We start from the raw sequence: 20,495 nt of genomic DNA on the forward strand, positions 1-20,495 counted from the left end.
CCACATGGTCTGCAGTGACCCACTCAATGTCATTCTTGACAGAATCATTGCTGCCCACATGGAGAAGTAAAAAGGGGGTAGTGGTCCGAGGGCTTAATCAGTCTCGACAGCACACTTCTCGAGTCTCCCAGTCTGGATGGCATATGGATGACTCCATCCCCCTTATGAGGAAGTCCCCGACTACCACCACCCATCTCCTCCTCTTGGGAGTGGTGGTCGTGGAACTCCCATCCCATTCCTTCTGGTTGATGGGATCTCCTTCTGATCCCTTCCCTCAGATAACTCTTCCAAACCATTTTCTGACCTGTGCAGAGTCCAATAACCCAATATAGCTATACAGTGACTGTCTCCCCATACGGGTCACATAAAACATTCATAACATTATTACAGATCAATATTCCTAAATTATTGCATAGCAGCTGCACATCCATCACACAGCTCTGAGGGTGCTGGCTCAACCAGAGGCCCCAAATTACAAGCTAGACTAAGCATATTTTATGATAGTTAGGATTTTCTAAAGTAAAAGTCCTAAAGGAAGAATGAGTGAAATGTTTTCTTTTTCTTTTTGTATGGACAAACGTCACTTGCATCAGGTAAGTCAATGTAGCTACTCTCATACTTAGAGTTAGGCACTTTGGGGCCATAATAGGAGAGGGGATGGCAACAGGAAGTAAGATGTATTATTTTGTCCTCCAAATTGTAAGCCCACGAGTGTAGGACCATGTCTTTCTCTCTGTTCTGTACAAAGCTGAGCACATCATCTGTACTTGGCAAATATTTTACATTGCTTTTGGTCTCAAAAAGGTGCAGTGAAGCAAAATGGCCAGTTGCATGGGGTTTCATTAAATTCCATAAATAGATATTTTTATGGGCAGTAGAAACCTATCACTGCAGTCCCTTCCACCTACCCATCAAACAAACTAGCAGTAGTTATTCAAAGACTAGTTTAATGGTTTTCTCAGACAGAGACATCCATAGGTTGCTGCCTGGGGGAATCCTTAGGTTGCTGCTTGCTACTCCCGGCTTGCACTTTATATTCCCAGTCAGGGCAGCTCCTCACCCCTGCACAACTGGTGGTGGAGGAGTGGAGTGTATCTAGGCTGCTGGTGGGGGCAGGGAGCCTGATAGACTGGCTTCTTCCAGCTCCATATGCTGAGCAGCACTGTTCCCCTCCTCTGATCCTGCTGTGGGGGTAGTTGCAGGGAATGGCATTAGGTGCAACAGGGGTTCTGGTTGAATAACGTCTCCCACATCTGTCTCAGCCAGCACTGCTTCTCTCCATACCTGCCCCATAAGTGGCAGAGGGTGCAAAGGCCTCATGAAGTTCTTGGTCCCTGTTGTCCCTCTCCTTTGCCTCCCTGTGCTATATCAGAACAAACCAGAGTCACAGTCCTTTGTAATTTTTTGCATGTCAATTTTTATGCATTAGTATACTTGAGCTCAGAATTTAATAATTGAAACTCATGGCAAGCGGATTTTCCGTTTCCTTGGAAACTGTGATTTTGATTTTTTTTCTGTTCCTTAATAGAACAAAAATGAAATCTCCTGTGAAATGAAATTTGGGGGGCGAGGAGGGAACTGATCAAAGTATTTTATAAAATGGAAAAGTTTTGTTCTGATTTTGACATTTTAAAATTTTATTATATAATGTCAAATATTTAAATATTGAAACAAAAAGTCATTTTGAAATGGCAAATCAAACATTCCATTCTGAAAAGGTCAAAATGGAATATTTGACTCTCCATTCTGATTTTTTTTTAAAAGGAATTTTTTTCTAAATCAACATGTTTCGGCTAAACATTTCATTTTAAACAAATCATCATTTCCTGACCGAATTTTCCATCGGAAAATTTCTAACTAGTTCTATAAATAATACTGTGTATCTGAGCCTCGAAAACATAAAGGGTTTATCATTGCTAATGGGGTTTTACAAATTTCTGTACGCCTGTTTCTTTAAAAATGTATTTTAATACTTGTATAGTACAGCAGGACACGCTGGTGCCCAACTACTCTAAGATTCTTATCTCTCTTATAGTTTTATTATACACTGGACCAGGGTCGGCTCTATGTTTTTTGCCGCCCCAAGCGGCGTGTCTGCGGGTGATCTGCCGGTCCCGCGCCTTTGGCGTGCCCACCGCCGAATTGCCGCCGAAGCCGCGGGACCGGTAGACCTCCCGCAGGCGTGCCGCCGAAGGCTGCCTGACTCTCGACCTCACAGCGACCGGCAGGCCGCCCCGCGCGGCTTGCTGCCCCAGGCACGCTCTTGCTGCGCTGGTGCCTGGAGCCGCCCCTGCACTGGACACCTTTATAAAAAAGTCTTTATGCCCATGTTGATCATCACACATGCAGCATACAGTATATATAGCTTTGTAAGCAACATACAAATGAAGATGTGATTTTAAAAAAAAATATTTTGTAATTTTCAAATTTGTTCACATTTAAACTAAATGAAAAAGCTTGTTCCTAATTTCTGTGGCAATATAAAGTTTAAGTTCTTATTTCTTTTCTTGAAATACAGTTTTTTTGTTTTAAGAGATAGTGTACCTTAGAAATGCATCTACGTGTAGGTAGGCTGTAGTGGTTTTGTGAGAGTTTTGTGTAATTAATACAGGGAATAGATCAAAGTTACAGTTAGATTTTTTTTTTCCATTTAGCAATAATGGTTTCAAATATTCTTCCTGATGAGAAAAAAGCTAATAGTTATTTCAGAGTTCCTATTCTCAGCAGTAATTGTTAAGCAATCTGCTACTAGCAGATATTCATTTTCTAACAATTTCCACATAAATTGTTTTGAAATGGTCTAAATTGGGTTATATCAATATGCATTATATGAATTGTTTTGCATGTTATAGCATTGGTCAGCTTTGCTTAAATCAATTGGTGTCTTTTTATCAGACTGATTTATGATGAGATGACAAGGGCTGAAATTTGCATTGTAGTAATTTGATCACCTGCTGGTTCTTGCTGAAAATGACAGACAGAAATATTCACTAAAAAATGGCTCAGATGAATGCATGAATGTCCTTTGTCATCAGCCTACTGTTGTACATTTGCCTTTTCTTAGCAGACAGTGAATGCAAGTTTTGGTCAGTGAGTCCTAAACCACAAGTTAAATAACATTTATAGATATCGGAATACATACCAGTGTAAGATGATGTCATTTACTGTACATATCAGGTAGTTTGATCAAAATATTTATAATTTATATAAAAAATCTCCTAAAAAGCTATTAACACAACAGGTCAAACAAGAAATAAAAATATCCAAGTAAACTCCTTTACCTGTTTATGTATGTTTCTTTTCCATAATTACTTTAGATTTTTTTTCAAAGGCAAACAATGGTAATCCATCTGCTTCTCTTGAGAAGGAAATCTATATTCAGTATCTGCAATGTAATTGTAATGTCCTTAGCAACAGATTGTCGTCATTGTCACAAACTCAGAATTTGGCTTTACATTTAAGCAGGAGGAGAAGGTATTATTGAGTTTGCACACAAGAAAGTAAAATAAAATGAATTATAAGGAAGTAAACAAATATTTCTTCTTTAAATTATTTCTTCCAGAGTTTTAATATCGCTTAATGTCTCTTTAATATATGTCAGGAATTAGATACTCCGATTGTAGTAGGATAAAGTATGTTTCAAATACATCTGATTACTAAGTTTGTTTTCCAACAGAAAATACAATCTGATTTGACAAGCCATGAGATCAGTTTGGAAGAAATGAAAAAACGAAGCCAGGGTAAGGATGCTGCCAAAAGAGTTTTCTCCCAAATTGATGTTGCACAGGTATGTAACCTCCATTTCCTCCTGTTCTTCCTATACACAACACTGTGTTATATGTTGAAATATTCTTGATAATTTATATTTATGTATATGTGGTGTTTCAGTTGTTCCTTGAAACTTTGAGCTATTATGTAACAGTAGTCAGCATAACAAATCACAGAATCAGATAACAAATTTCCTGCTATATTTTATTAGTGCTGTTTTTTTATTTCTGCCTGCCACAATGTATGGCAAAAATGGTCAACAATTGTAGCATACCAAATGCTGCACATATCAAAATTGTAATCAATTCAGTAGACCCATTATGGAGTAATAATAGCATAAAAAGTAACACCAGAAAAGATGTGTTGGGTATATCATCATTTGAGATATATTAAGATATTTGTATTAAAAATAGGCCAGTTGGCAAGTGTATGGGACTCCATTTTAGGGACAAAAGCATGATTTTAATAAGTCTCCTGTGTACTTTAAATATTTCTGGAAAACTATTTGCAGGATATGTAGCCTCATGTACAGTTCCCATATTTTAAGCACTTGCCAGATGTAAGGGGTATGAGTGGAGTACCAAAGTCCAGCCTGAGCAATTGATTGCTGATTAAAAGCGATAACTAACATGTTATTCCAACTCACTTAATAAACAAAGGGAGACACGTTAGATATGAGGGCTGGCTTAATTACATTTAGGAGCAAGAAAATTCCATTTTCTGTTTTGTGCCCTCCCAAATGGTCTTTGAAATATTCCTGGCCCAATAATCCTCTTTAGTATTCATGCCAAAAGTTGAATAGACCGAGCTTCCATGGTGCTGTGAAATAAATACATTGATACTCATGTTAAAATACATCATTGATCATCTCATCTTTCATGATAGGGTAAGCAAAACACCATGATTTAACAGCAAAGAGCAAGAGTTTGATCTTGCAGTTAAGGCACAGGACAGTGAGTGAGGTTATCTGTTTTTTCCCCAGCTCTGCCAAAGTCTTCTTTAATATTCGTGCCTCGATTTCCCAGTCTCCAAAATGGGAATGATAATACTTCCCTAGCTCACAGACCTGCTGAGAGGATGAATTGATTAATGTTTGTGTGTAATGTTTGGTGCTGAGGGACATAGAAAAGTCTAGTAATAAAATGTTAAAAGTTATTTATTTTGAAAAACATGTTTGATGCTATTTAATATCTCCTCTTCCTTATGGGATCTATTCATTCCTTGATGAATATATGTAACTACCTACATATCTCCTGTTAACTCTTTCCCTGCTGGTCTCCATGGCAACTCTGATAGTGCCAGCATTCCATCAATGAAATGTTGGTTTCAAAAGGATCCGTACATAGATCTTTGTACATTCAACAACACAGCTGGTGAACATTTCTGGGCTTACTGAGCAAGTTAGGCAAAAGCTAACCTTTACGGAGATGTGTGTGTATTGGGAGAAGAATATCCTCCCTAAAACAGGACTTATTCACAGGAGGAGATGAACAGCTGGAGAGATGATCTGGTTACTGAGATTTTTAGGCCTTAATGTTTTTGGAGTTATTTGATACATATGCCATTAATTTCTTTTCCTACATGTGATAGAGTTGATTCCTTAACACCCTTTTGTCCTGATAAGAGTTCCTCAAAAGGCCTCTAAATGATCATGCACATTACTATGAGTTTTGTCAATCTGAATTGACTCATTTAGATAACATGCAGTTACTTAAATCTGAACCAAAATTGGTTAATTTACATAATTTTAAAGGGGTTTTTTTGTGTATACATAAAATGAATCACAATCACAGTTTTACTGAAAACTAAACACATTATACTTAAACTAACAAGTTGCTGATTTTTTACTTTGTTACTCCAGTTTTAAGACAGTGCAACTCTATTGATATCAATTGAGTTATACTGACTTAAAACTGGAGTACCGCAGTGATGAATCAGACAGCAAAACATCTGTCTTTACTTATTTTTTTTGCAAAGAGCAGACATTTATAGATAAATACTGTACACATTTATTTTTTGCTAAGGAAAATTCCTTATATGCATTATCTACTCAATATGGTGATGATATTCATTGAAATATCTAAACAAAATAAATGGTAGCTGCAAAAAATATATAATTGTGCTTAAAGTGGTGGAACTGCTACTCCCTTGCCAAACTTCTCTTTTTTGTATTAATGTATCTTGGGAGCTATGTTCTGAGCCTGAGAGAAGGAAGGGGGAAAGGAGGTTTAGCTAAAACAATAATCTTATTCTGTCATGGTAACTAATGAACCATTTACTTCTAGTAGGTTAGAAACATTTTGAGGAATTGAAAACCAGTCCCATGTCCTTTATCATAAAGTGCTATTGCTGGGAATTCAGAAGTAGATGATTTGCTCAAAGCAGTTATACAGCGGAGAAAAGGAAACATTTCTATGTGGTTTGTTTTTTTTATGTTACTTATCATAGAATCGTAGGACTAGAAGGGACCTCGAGAGATCATCTGGTCCAGTCCCCTGCACTCACGGCAGGACTAAGTATTATATAGACCATCCCTGAAAGGTGTTTGTCAAACCTCCTCTTAAAAATCCCCAGTGATGGAGATTCCACAACCTCCCTAGGCAATTTATTCCAGTGGTTAACTATCCTGACAAGAAGTTTTTCCGAATGTCCAATATAAACTACGCCTGCTGCAATTTAAACCCATTGCTTCTTGTTTTATCCTCAGAGATTAAGGAGAACAATTTTTCTCCCTCCTCCTTATAATAACCTTATGATCTTCTGTTACGTAACTCATCTTGCTCTAGAAGAAGGAAAATGCTCAGTTGACTCCCTTTCCTCACAGATGAATGAATAACACAAATTATTAATAATACTTCAGTGTTATTAAAATACAATAACCAGAGAATCTAAAAGTATAAACATTACACCGAATTATTGACAAAATGGATTGTGTCCTCTTCCTTGCCTGAAACTCCACAGTTGCACTCTGTATAAAACACTTTACTATTAAGGTTACTTATATATAAATGACAGCCAGTTACATTTTAGGGTATTTAGCTACCCAAGAGTTAGACCCTCTTAGACAAAATCAGCATAATACATGGCTAAATAACCCATCTCCACCTCCACCCCCCAAAAAGGGCAAAATGTGATGGAGTACATGAGTACTTCATTGGCTGAGAACAACAATAAAGAGGAAACTTAAATTGGTGCAATGGAGACTTGACTAGCTTTTATGCAATTCATATATATTGGTGCAGACCACCTCTTGGTCATTGGTTCTAAGAAAGCCCAGGTCACTAATGACTGAACATCATTACCATTAGTGCAGTAAACTGGTAGACTCAGTTCATTTCCCAGTGGACAGGATTCTGGCAGGGTGATTTCTGGGAGAAGCTTGCTCTGTCCCTAGCTGTGCTGTTACTTGTTCTATGTATACACATAGATGTTGGCCCCCAGCATGATTCCAGTACCTTACTACTTTTATTTATTAAAAATAAACAAACATAAACTTGTTGTGGAGATTTGTAATTAGGCACAATAATAATTCACGAAGACAAATAGCATGTAAAAATGGGGAAAATAGAAACATCATATATGCCACAGGAATAACCACTTGAAATTTTCCTCTGCTTACCTAGGGGTTTTGTTTGTTTCTTAAATCTACTTTAATTAAATGTGCAGGAAGTCAATCTAGATGATCATAAGGGTCCCTTCTAACCTTAAAGTCTCTGATTATATGAGAGCTAAATTCCAGAGCCTGTGCCAAGCCTATGTACAGTACACAAGCTTCGTGCAGGGCTTCCCCTACAGCGACAAGAGGAAGGATTATCTCCCAATCCCTATAAAGCTTATATCATGGAAGTGAGCTACATTTCTGGTGCCTTATGTATGGTGTGATCCCCTTTGCAGGGAAAATGGATACTGAGAGCCACTCCCAATCCCCCTGCATGCTAGGGAACATTGAGCTTTCACCATCTGCTCTGCACTGGGAGTATAGATCCTTACACAGGCACCTTCTACCCATTCCCTTCTTTCCCATGCAACAGAATATCACCAGTTCTGTTGCATCTAGTTGCCCTTTGCAAGTGAGAAGGGAAGGATTTTCTTCCTTGTATAGAAACAAAGACTGGTGTCAGCTGAGATCTAGTTGAAGAATCAAATGTTTTGAGGGGCAAGAAATCATGAGAAAACATACTGATTGGTAACCCATTCTGAGAATGTCTACATTTTTCCCTCCCATTTTTACCACTGACCCATATTGACTTTTCAGAAAAAACTACAAGACGTCTCCATGAAGTTCCGCTTGTTCCAGAAGCCAGCCAATTTTGAGCAGCGTCTACAGGAATGTAAAAGAATTTTAGATGAAGTAAAATTGCAGGTGCCCAAGTTGGAGATGAAGAGCGTAGAGCAGGAGGTAGTGCAGTCACAGTTGGATCATTGCATGGTATGTATGTACAGTCCAGAGATTTTTTTTCCAATGAATTTCCTGTCTATTCACATGTCAAGTAATTCTGGTTGGGATTGATTGATTGATTGATTGATTTATATATATATGATTTTCAAAAATGCCTAAGAGATTTAGGAGCACCGATCCCATTGAAATTCATGGGAATTTGTGACCCTGTGTATCTTAAGAATGTTTGAAATACCCACCCCATATGTTTATTTCCTACTTCTCTCTTTCTTGAAAATCAAGGACTCATCCATTTTAAGTTGTCTCGGATATTACACATGTGCCTGAGTCACTCTGCCAGTTTTTGCAGTTTTAAAATCACATTTTCCCTATATTTTTAAATGTGTTTCGAACTCTACAAAAAAGCAGGGGAAACTGATTATATGGTTGAAATGTTGAAACTGGCTACTAGAGCTGGTTGAAAATCAAACTTTCCATTCTGTGGGAAATTTTTGTATTTTGAATTTGTTTTCATACTAAACTGGGAGAATCATCACTTTATGATTATCTGTTCTGTTCATTCCCTTTGAAGCTCCTGACATTAGCCACTGTCGGAAAACAGGATACTGGGCTAGATGGACCTTTGGTATGACCCAGTATGACCATTCTTATGTTCTTAAAAAGTTGAAATATCTTTTTTAAAAATCAAAATGGAAAGTTCTGAAAAAAATTGGTTTGGAAATGAAAAAACAGACTGTTTCAAATCTGTTAAACATTAATCCATGTCCCCCTCAGCTGTTGCAATGCCTCATGGGTGTTGCAGTTCATGTGCCTCATGCCACCAGTCTCCTCTATAGGGTGGCCTCTCTGGCCAGGCTACAGCTCCTGTGATGCACCAGAGTCATGGGATTCCGTTGATGAACCATGATGTTTCAACAAAGGGGAGAGCCATAGTGCATCATGGGAGATTTAGTCCTATAAGTCATCTAAACTAGAACTCTTATGAGACACCACAGCAGCTGTGGTAGGCACACTACCATAAGAATGAAATGGAAATTATAAATTCTGCATTTACAATGTCTCTATTCAGCAACTAACTTTTTAGCAGAAGAGTACTTACAGTTGTGATACACTAGGAAACCTCATATTGTTTTGTCCTAATGTCTTTGCTTATATTTTTTACCACATCGCCACCTATGCTGGTGGATCAGCATGAGCTGCACAACAGCTATCTTCTTTGCTGTGCTCTATATACAAAGTTGGCTGCATTTCAATGATGAAGTTTGTATTTATCTTGCAAGGCACATGAAGATCCATTGGAAAGAATGGGGATATATACATATATCTGTACAATTATATTAAAATTATATTAATAATATTAATATGTTTTTGAGAAGCAAGTTGTTAATGAACTTCAGATTAAACTATAGAGAGGATGTGCTGCGTGTCCCTTATCAGGTCTGCAACAGAAGAAGCATCATATCTTTACCTGAATTGTCTACACTTATTTTATGGACATGGATTTTATTTCACTACAATATCACAAGAGGTACTGGTAATAAAAAAAAATCCCAAAAATATTTAATACAAGCTCAATCAGCAAGAAAAGAAGAAATACAGTCTAGATTCTTTTAAAAGAAATTCTGTCAAGGTATATGAAACATTATTTCAGCACATCACAACAAATTGCGAGAGCATATAATGAAGCTAAAAGAACCTCAACAATAAACTTCTTTAAGGAACTTGCCATTTCAATTCTTCACTTTTTTGTATTTATTGATATTCTGTAGTTCAGGGGAGTTTCTCTTTCCCAGTTCAGTGTAAGAAGCTTTTAGTGCATAACAGAATTCAATTTTAATGAAATGAAGGAAACAAAGTTAAACTTACATATTTAAACAGAAAAAAGTTAAGCACGTTGGTTGAATAAGGTTTGTCCCAAATAATTTCTGTGGGTGCCAAATATTAGATTAGTTATTTTGGATACCAGGTTATTTGACAACCCTGTTATATGTAGATATTGTTGTTGTTTCCAGGGAATCAGGGTTTGGGCAGACAAGTAGTGCTATCTCTTTTTTAACTGTCATTCTTTCAAAAGGTGAGGGGGAAAGCATGGTCTATGCACACTGATTGCATGTCATTACTTAAATAAATGTTTGTTTTGTCCACACTTGCTGCTTAGTCATTTGAAACAATTAGAAAAGATAGATGGAGAGAGATAATATATTTTTGCTTTAAAAGGCAGTAAATCTCTTTGCTTTTTAGGCCATTAAAAGCAATATTAAACATAGCTAAATGGAAGAGGAAATCTGCGCTAAGGATTTAGTGTATGGGGAACTGTCAGATTTCCACTCCAAATTAGGCTTTTAGATTGTGGGTGGTAGAGGACATGAGTAGGTACAGGGCAGCTGCTATTATTTTAAGTGCTGTATTGTCCAAACCAGCCCAGAGCAGACCTTTTGTCTTATGATGTTACGAATTCTGGTGGCCACTGGCTTCTTGACTACCTCAGCACTCCCACTATGGCTGCCACTGGTGGGGCAGTAAAACCAGCAATGGCAGAACATTCTAAATGAATAAGTCTAATGTAGACAAGGACATATAATTTGAGTTTTGATTTATAAATAAAGCTCTAACAGTCTTGTAAACACTTGTGCATTATCTGTGTGTGATTTATACGTAACTAGAATACTGCGGATTCTCAATTCCCTTCAGTTTCCATAGGAGTTGAGGGTCGTCAGATGAGGCTCTTATGCACCAAACAATGCCAAGATTGGTGGTAGTTCTGCATAATCACTTCAGTCCCAAGTTTGCATTGCTTTTATTCATTTATTTTATTAATTGTGGTGTTTCTCTCTCCTGTGTTGATTTGATTAGAAATTGTATAAAAGCTTGAGTGAGGTGAAGTCTGAAGTGGAAACAGTGATAAAAACTGGACGTCAGATTGTTCAGAAACAACAGACAGAGAACCCCAAAGAACTGGATGAAAGACTTACAGCTTTGAAGCTGCAGTATAATGAATTGGGCGCTCTGGTATGTACTCTGATTTACAATGCAAAACCAGGCTCTGTTTCTGGCTTTTAAAGCTAAGTACATTCTTTGTATTGTGTGATAACTTTTATTGTTTGTTTGTTCCTTTTAAGTCTCTGAAATCAATCCTGCCTCTGTTTATAAAAGTGTAATCCTTGTTAGGAAGCCAAAACCAATCAATTAGATAAATATTCAGTTTGGTCCAAGAAAATATGCAAAACCCAGAGACATGTAATATTGATTTCTTTATCAGGTTTTAAGGTTATTCTTTCCTAAAATTAAACTTACTTTTTGTCTTCCAAAGACTTTTTTTAGATAGATAGGCTATTTACCAGTCACCAATTTAAAAGCACTCTAGGTAGGGCTACATCTCTAGATCAGATCACTGGTTCTTCAGTTCTTTCATTCTGTGGATTACATTACAAGAAAGAGAGATCTCCCAGTTCTTATTTGCATAGGACTCAAAATGTCTCATTCTGCAGGCCACGATGAAAAGGTCAGTTGACCAAGATGCTTGTTGCTACTGCAGCATCCCTATGGGGAAATTTTAATACCACTGTAGCTGGCTTCTTGCATGTGACTATACACACATTTGATGGGTTTTGTGTGGTAACTCTTCCCCTGTACATGCCTCAGGTGGCTGTGCACTGTCTCCAGTTGGAACCCTTGCATGCCTGTTGACATTCTTATGTGCACTGTGGTAGGTACTGATTTTTTTATATGCAAACCATACCAAGTTTGGAACAGATTATTTAACTTTAGGAAAACATCCTACCAGCCCTTTGTGATCTTAATCACCTGTTAATCACTCTGTTTATAAACAACATTCTGACTCCTTGCCTCAGAGGCGCAAACTGAGAGCAGCCTGTCCCCTGTCTCCTCTGCTGCCTGCCTGAGGCTTGGGGGTCAATGCCCTCCTTTGCCCCTCACCCCCATCTCCACCTATGCTGTTTTTGAAGCACAACCCCATCCAGAGGCTCCATGGAGGAGTTGCAGTATTCCTCTCTAGAAGAGAGTTCATGCAAATGTTGCATTTAACAGCTACACATGATTAATCTATTCTCTTCCTCCTCTTGCCCCTACTGGGACCACACAGCTCACAGGACTTAATTAAAACCGTAGCACTGGAGTAAATTTGGTGCATTAAGTGGCTGAATGCACCCTGTAGAATGAAGGTTATGATTAAAATGTTTGCTTATTGCAGACATAAATATAATTTTAATAAACAGAGTAGCAGAAAATGCATGATTTTTTGTCAGATTAAAATTTATTAAGCTAAATTAACAGCTAGTTAATAGCTAATAAAGAGAGTCCCTATTAGCTGCAAGAGTCAGACTGTGATTTAAATACATGGTGGTGATCAAACCCGACCGTCCTCAATACAATAACCTTTAAGAATTACATTATTTTTGGAAGAACTAATATTCATTTGGGGACCTGTATCAAGGCAATTATCTATATTTAGTTTGGAAATTGCTAGAGAGGTAAAATAAACAAAGATATTAACAAATATCAATCTTCTGAGTGCTGGAACAACTGAAAGCCTTCTTCAGAAAGATTGGATGACATTGTCATTTGAGATTAAATATTTTACTCAGCACATTTAATACAATAAGGCATGTTTGATCAACTTTAAAAAGTGTGGCTTGGGGGTTAAGATGTGCTTTGTAATACATGCACACTGGGTTTATCTCTGATAACTTCTTTAAATTAAATAGTACTATGCCATTTATTCCAAGACTACATTTAGCATTAAAAAAAAAAATTGCATGAAATGACTGCACCTGTATCTTTGGACTAGTTAAAAGATGAAATGTGCAGTTAGAGAGCAATTAGTGGCCTAAAGTGCTCTGTTTATTTTCGTTAATATAGAATTAATAGTTCATGTTTATTTTTACCTGGCGTGACAGTTCACAATTTTAGTGAAACAAAGCTACCCAGGCTATGACATACGGTATTTTGATATGCATGTAACCTTTTCAGTTCCCCCAACTGCATATTCTAATGAAATCTAAATATTTTACCAAATATTTTGTTTTGAAGAGAAAAATAATTCATGTAAAATAAAAATCAGGGTTGAAATATTTGGGTCCAGTGTACCATCTTTACTCAGACAAACTCCAGTTGAGAATTTTGCCTAAATTTGGACTTCGTGAATTGGACCCAAATCTATTGTCTCATGCTTATGCTTATATGTATACTTATATATGCCCTGATTCAGGGACGATTCCCTATACAAGACATTACTTAAGCACATTCTTAAAGTTAAGTGTATGCTTAAGTACTGTCTTAAATAGAGATGCTTAGACTTAAACACGTGCTCAAGTGCTTTTCAGAATTGGGGCCATATACTGTATAGGCCTCAGATAGTTGGGACAAATATAATTAACACATTTTTAGAAATGTCTAGCTATTACCAAACATGACTTTTTTAAAAATATGCATAGTAATATCATGTTAAGGTCCAATAATTTTGTGACCTTTGGGAACTAGAAACAAGTGCCTGTGTTCCAGTTGAAAGCTAGGAAACTATCTTGCAATGGAAGAAAACTCCTATTTCTGGTCCTAATGGGTCTTGTGATATCAGACCTCAAACCTACCACTGGTTCAGGACTGTATATTGTCTGTCCAGAGTCTAAAGGCAGTATAGTTTGGGCTTGGCGTGAGAATTCTGTGCAAATGGGGGGCGGGGAGGAGAAGTAATTTCCTGGCACACGTATTTTTTTAAATGGCATCTGTTTTAAGCCCCTCAATGGTTTTAAAATTTAGAAATGGCCCTCACAGAGATGGGTTAGTTAGGAGAGTGCAGAAGGTTAAATGTGTCACTTGTGTATCACCATCACATGTGGGGTGTGTGTGTGTGCATATGTGTGTACGCACACATATGTTTATACGAAACATATCTGTCTCACACACTTATAATGCTTTGGGATGGCTACCTTACTTGTGAATGGCTCTGCAGGGCTAGAACCCATTTGGCAGTCAAGGAGGGGTGGAGTTATGTCCCTGCCTGGGTATTGTGTCAGCATAAAAGGGAGCTGGACCATGTGAAAGGGAATGGGAGGGGCAGTCCACTGAGTGTGTTGCCTTGTCCTCCCTGAGACACTGCACGTTCTCAGGCAAGGCCTACAGCAGGTTCACAGTCCTTCCTCAGCAATCTACCACCATCCAGGAATGTGGCTTAAAGCCATAAGAGAGTCCTTAAGTGAGTTCCTTTGTGTTTTATGTCAAAATATTTTCAGTTCTATGAAGAGTTGTTTTTGGTTTTTTACTAAATCATTGCGGTTTCTCTACCAGTACAGTTCTGTAACAGAATATCAAAAGTAAAAATGATCACTTCAATAAAAAGAAAATAATAGCTCAGAAACTATGCTAATTAGCAGTTTTTTAGTATAAATGGCACACATTCTATTTGGGGTTATTGTATACAACAAAAGGCCTTAAGATGGCAGTGTTTCCCATTTTTCTTTTAAAAATAGATTTAAAAATTAATATTAACAAAGTAGGGGAAAATCAATATAACATTAGCTTCTGGGCACATACAGTAGATCTCTGAATCATGGAATTTTATTTCTATTACATAAAGAACATACAGAAGCAAAAGACAACGAAACTGTAAAGTTAATTGTGTTTATACATGTGTATCTTCAAAAATAAATACAGCATACATTCATGGTTCTGTAAGTTCTCTACAATATTTAAAAATGTAATTTACATAAATAAACAACTTCTTAAGTTGCCTGAATTTTCATGCCTGAGAATTAGATGGTTTTTTACAGTATTTCCTAAAAGTAAGCAGATTTGGAGTATTTTGGACGAGTGGCTAAGGGGGCAAGTGCCAACTTACGCTTATGTGTGAATAATTACAAAAAACATCACTAAAAGAATGTCACGGTTGCAAAGTCAAGCACTCAGTAGTTAGAATATAACAGAATTAAGATCCCCCCTGCAACAATGCAGCCATCGAAGTCTGAGCCTATCTTCATATGGGAAGTCTGTGGCAGAGTCTGAAATAGAACCCACCTTTTCTGGACCTCAGTTCAGTGCCTTAAATGCAAGAGAATTTCCTTTTGCTTCTTACAGTTCTCCACCTCATTCTCTGTCCATCCCATGCACTGAATGAGGCAGGTGTCTTTAGAACAGGCAATATATGTTCATGCAATTAAAGACTATATCATAATGTATATACACAAATGGGGCTGAATTAAGGTTGCAACCTCTCAGTTCAAGGGAAGGACATGCTACAGCATTTGCCTACCTCCTAAGGTAAGAGCATGTTAAGTATTAAGGATTGTGAAGTGCACAGAATTATTCACACCAGTCAGTGGAAGAGGTGAGAGTAGAATTCATGGTCTCCTCCTGGCTGTGGGCACATACACCTTCCCATAGCCCAACAGGGTTGCTGCATCTCTGCAGCATCAACCTGTCCAGGGCGGGAAGTTTAATTGGAGCTGAGAGCATACTTAATGTATCTGGAGCTTAGTGGAGATGGAGTGTTCTGAGATTTTTGTAGTAAGCCTCTAAAAAGCTCTAGCTAGCATGTGCAAATGGCCATTTTCACAGGTTTATAACTTGGCCATATCTGGGTGAATTTTAATGGGGACAGGAAAAGACCCATTACTGACCCCAGAATGACCCCCTTCCTACATTTCAAGTTTCAGCTTCAAACTCTATGTACACTAAATCTTTTCAAATAAATGGGTGAAAAAAATTTACATTGGCAAAACAACCTATTTTCCCAAAACTTTATTCTTGGAACTAGAATGAACATTTTTCTGAAAGGTACACACTCATAATCAGCGCAAAGCAGAGAGCAAGCATGAAAAATTTCAGCCAGAACATTTAAAATTGGGGAAAAAATTATAAGGAACTGAAAACAGGGTATTAGAATGGAAAGTGTTAAGCAATGTTAATGAAAGGTGTTGCTAGCAAGCTCCACCTATAATATGTATAATGCTGTTTTGTTTCACTAATGGATCATCAATAAAAAGGCTGTGCAATTTAAAAACAATTAAAAATAAAACTCAGGAAGATACGCTTTCATTTAAATAGTGACTGGTTAGCAGAGAGATACGTATTTTCCTTAAACATTAATGACCTATAACTGAGTTCTAAAATATCCTTCTTTGATCACTTCTCTTTCAAGTTGGGGAAAACAGACTCTCTTAATTCTCATTTTTTTGAATTCATGAGAGTTCAAGATTGTTCTTAAAATTAATGGTGATAGAAAAGCATGACAAACTAATTTAAGTATGTGTAAGGAGCATAAATTAAATTTCCTCTTTATTTTTCAAACTGTTTTCTCCATTGATGAGGTTGTTCATATTTAGGGATGTTATTAATCCAGTCATTCAGTATTTATTTTCAGTAGCCAGCTTTGTCCCAGAATGAATCCTTATGTGGGTGAGATCGGATCAGGCTAGTGTAAAGGGGCAATAGGTGAAGGAGAGGAAGGGGTTCTTTATCTCGGCATGGGAGATGGGCTAATAGAAGGGTACACAAGATGGCAGCCCTCCACACGTTGGAGTAGTGGGAAGGAGTTGATGGGTTTCTTTGCAATACGGATGGAAGTGGGAGGAAGCCAGCTCTGGTGGACGTGAGGCATTAGGCATTATGATACAATTTTTAATTACATTATCATATAGTGCTTTTGTGTAAGACTCGTGCCTCAGTTAGTACATAGAATGGATGGTGCTTAGTGAGCAACTTTTCAATGTTTTATTTTCCTTCTTCAGTGTGTGGCCCCATGTCTTATTTACTGTACACACTTCACACAGTGATTAGAGTACAATATTAATTGCCTCAGATGCAGTGTTGCTGCACAAAGAAAGTTGTTGGGCTTAGCATTAGTGTGCTTAACTATCCAGGGGAAAATTCATCATAGTTTCCAAAAAGGGGGTTTGGCTCCTCTTCTGAGTCATAAGGAAAGATTTCTGATTCAGCTGTTGCCATTTAACATGACACACATGTCTTCAAATGGGAGGGGAGTAGCTTTTAGTTATTCCTCATTCTGGAGGTGAACTAGTTCAGACTTAATTTAATTTTGAAATTTTATACAAATTATGTGATTTTATCAGTACAGAAGCATCTTAGACAAATTGACATGATAAGCAATACATTAATCGTAACTATAAATATTGAGAGGAATAAGAAAGTTATATCGTATATTGTAAATATACAAACTACAAGGCAGACATGCATACAAAAATACAAGCCAGCAGGAAAGTACAAACTAGTTTGACTAAAGAGTTAAAATTCACATATTTTTCCTATGCAGGTGACAGAAAAAAAACAAGAGTTAGAGAAATGTTTGAAATTGTCCCGGAAGCTACGAAAGGAAATGAATGCTCTGACAGAGTGGCTGGCAGTGACAGATGCAGAATTGACAAAGAGATCGGCGGTGGAGGGAATGCCTACTAATTTGGATGCTGAAGTTGCCTGGGGCAAGGTAATAATATAGAGTACTGTACATTTACATATGCTTCACTTATCATTTAGCTTTCTTGAATATGCATAAAACAGTGACAGAAATCTGGAAACTTGATTAGTTGAAAATTGTGAACAACATTGTTACATCATGATAACGTGACTTTAAAAGGTTTTAAGCATCATATTATTGCACATATCAGTAATACGTTAACCCTGTTGGATAGCAGTCATATTTTAGTGAGGTATGTTGTTCTCACAGAACAAGAATTTGAGTTTAGGGTGATTAAAATCAATCTATACATGTAGATAATGCTATTATTTGGCATAAATTGTTTGGCCTTAAATTTCCAGTTAAAAACTTGGGGGCTGTGGGGGAAGCTATTTACTAACATTAATGAGATTTGAAACCCACAGCTATTCCAAAGCCCAATACTACTAGAAAAACATATATCATGTATTTATAGTTTCTCGAGCATGGAGTCCCATTGACATTCCATTAACTGTGAAACTCATAGGAAGTATCTATGTGTTTGAGTCATTATTTGTAGTTTCAGTCTCCTGACATAAGACAATGCCATTATTTTTAAAGTTAAGCTCTCAAAGCTTTTAAGGTGCTCACTCAGTTAATACAACATTTTTGTTCACTATAATTTGATATGGTCAAAGAAATTGCAGACTGCATTTTCACTAGGCCAGCAGACACATCAAACATCACGCATCATGTATGCCTGCTAAAATGTATCTGAGGGTGAAATAAATAACCTAAAATAGCAAAGCCTTTCTAAGATAAATCTTGTTTGAAAATAGCTCCCCAATCTTACTGATCAAGGCCAAGCTGAATTACTTGAATTTCTAATGCAGTCTTTCCATTTTTTTGCAGATAACAGACTGATAAAATATCAGCAGAATAAATATTGTTTTATATATGTTCAGCCATCCCACATCACAACAGTGTTTTTTTTGTTTGTTTGTTTTTTGCTGTGGATGTTCTAGTTTTCCCTTCTTATTTGTGACTCTCAAACTTTGTCTTCTTAAAGTAATTTTATCCCTGACTCTAGGGCTATCCATGCAATAAAATAAACAAATAAAATAAAAGGATCTACACTACAAAGGACACTAAAAAGCATGCTCAAAAACAAGAAAACCATTGAAGTTGGGGGTGGTATAAAATACACAAAATCCTTTTGGCAAAATTGAAATAAAATACTTGTATGCACAACCAACCAACCTGTGTATACTTTACACTGCTTGCTTTTTTACTTTTACACAATAACTATAATTACATTGTAGTTACACCACAGTCAAAATGTAATTTGAGAGTAATAATCCATATTATTAATCTACTGGTTCTAGGATATTGTACTAGGTACACATGTAAGAAAAAATATGTGTAATTACAGTGAAATGTATTGAATCTGAAACTAGATTTCGTACAGGGACCCACACAGGGTAAAATAACACCATCTACTTACAGCTGCTATAGGCTAAAGAACATGCTGCTTTTATTGTAGGAACAGCAAACTCAAAAATGGTGACAAAACCCCCACCCACAAACAGGAAGTAAGGTCAAAGAGTGAAACAGATATCCAGCTCATAATATTCTGAGTCACTCAATTAGCGCCTTAATAGCCACTTTGATGTAGTAAAGAATTAATTTTGTTATATAACTGAACTTCTGGTTATATGTATGTTTGGTAATCACAAGTATCAAAAAGTATAACCACAATGTTGCTACCATTTAATTACTGTCACCATATCCAAATAAGAACATGCACAAAACCAATCATCATCATTACAGACATGCATATAAAATCTGACATAGATGAATCTTTTAAGGGTTTAGTTTAAATATGCATTCAAAATTTTGGCAAAGAAACTGCAAAACTCCATTTAGCTTCCCCTTTTCTGTAACTTTCACTTCATGCAGGTATCTCACCCCTTGAGCCTATCTTTAAAATAACTGAGTTTTAATTATGTGAAACTCAGTGATCAGTATACTCAAACTATACATATCTTCTGATTATGCCCATATCCAAAGCTTAAGCTAGTTATTCAACAACATGCAAGAAACAAGGAGAACTCTGAAGCTATATTGTTATATATAAATTGTAGATGCTTACAGGCCAACATTTTTCTAATTCTCCCCCGCCCCGCCCCAATTAGTTTTGTTCAGTAGACCTGTGCCTAAAAAAAAGTGAAAGATCTTACTGAACTTCACCTTGTACTGTAGATATATACGGACACCATTGTATATACTCCTTGAGAAGAGTGCAGTGGATACAGGGTTTGGAACAAGATTTGGTTTTGGTTTACCCTTTTTTTTTTTTTTTTTTTTTTAATAACTACTTAACCATATGATGTGACCTGAGCCTTTTTTCCTTAATTTGAAAGGTTAATCTTCTAGTGGCATACGCTTTGCTGCCACACTAATCAAGTGAATAGGAAAAGGATTTGCCTCTATTTGTAAATGCTTTGAAAGGTGCATAAGCTTTTCTTGTCATCATCCTAGAATAATAATATACTTTTTAAATGTATCATCTAGAATCACAGCAAGAGACATTTGAAAATGTGATTCTAATTATTTATTATTATTATTTATTTTACTTTTAAGTTTACCCCTGGTTTGTGAAACCCCCATTACTACTCAGTATTTTTCATGTTCACCTACTTCTTTTTCCTGTGGTGAAGTCTACATATTACATCAGACTGCATGAAGTTTTGGTTAATCCTGTGATCTCATCCTCCATAGCAAATGACAAATGTCAGATTTTCAAGGGAAGAAGTATGTAATCATGCAGAACTAGCCTGCCAATCACCTGGTGCATTTTCCAGTGAAGAAAACAAAAACACTGTTTGCTAATGCTGAACTACACAGTACCTTTCTGCTGAAATG

The 20,495-nt window shown here is 36.8% G+C and overlaps 1 protein-coding gene across 1 annotated transcript in view; it reads left to right on the top strand.

Moving 5' to 3' along the window:
- The window catches only part of DMD (dystrophin), a 1,466,768-nt gene that overhangs the window by 335,960 nt on the left and 1,110,313 nt on the right, over nucleotides 1-20,495 (top strand). Inside the window, exons 26-29 of the mRNA XM_065405744.1 lie at nucleotides 3,677-3,787; nucleotides 8,024-8,197; nucleotides 11,021-11,176; nucleotides 17,451-17,621. Of these exons, the coding sequence (XP_065261816.1) occupies nucleotides 3,677-3,787; nucleotides 8,024-8,197; nucleotides 11,021-11,176; nucleotides 17,451-17,621 (612 nt within the window). The remainder of the gene's footprint in view (nucleotides 1-3,676; nucleotides 3,788-8,023; nucleotides 8,198-11,020; nucleotides 11,177-17,450; nucleotides 17,622-20,495) is intronic.

The sequence above is a fragment of the Emys orbicularis genome, chromosome 1, assembly GCF_028017835.1.
Source record: "Emys orbicularis isolate rEmyOrb1 chromosome 1, rEmyOrb1.hap1, whole genome shotgun sequence".
Classification (NCBI taxonomy): domain Eukaryota; kingdom Metazoa; phylum Chordata; order Testudines; family Emydidae; genus Emys; species Emys orbicularis.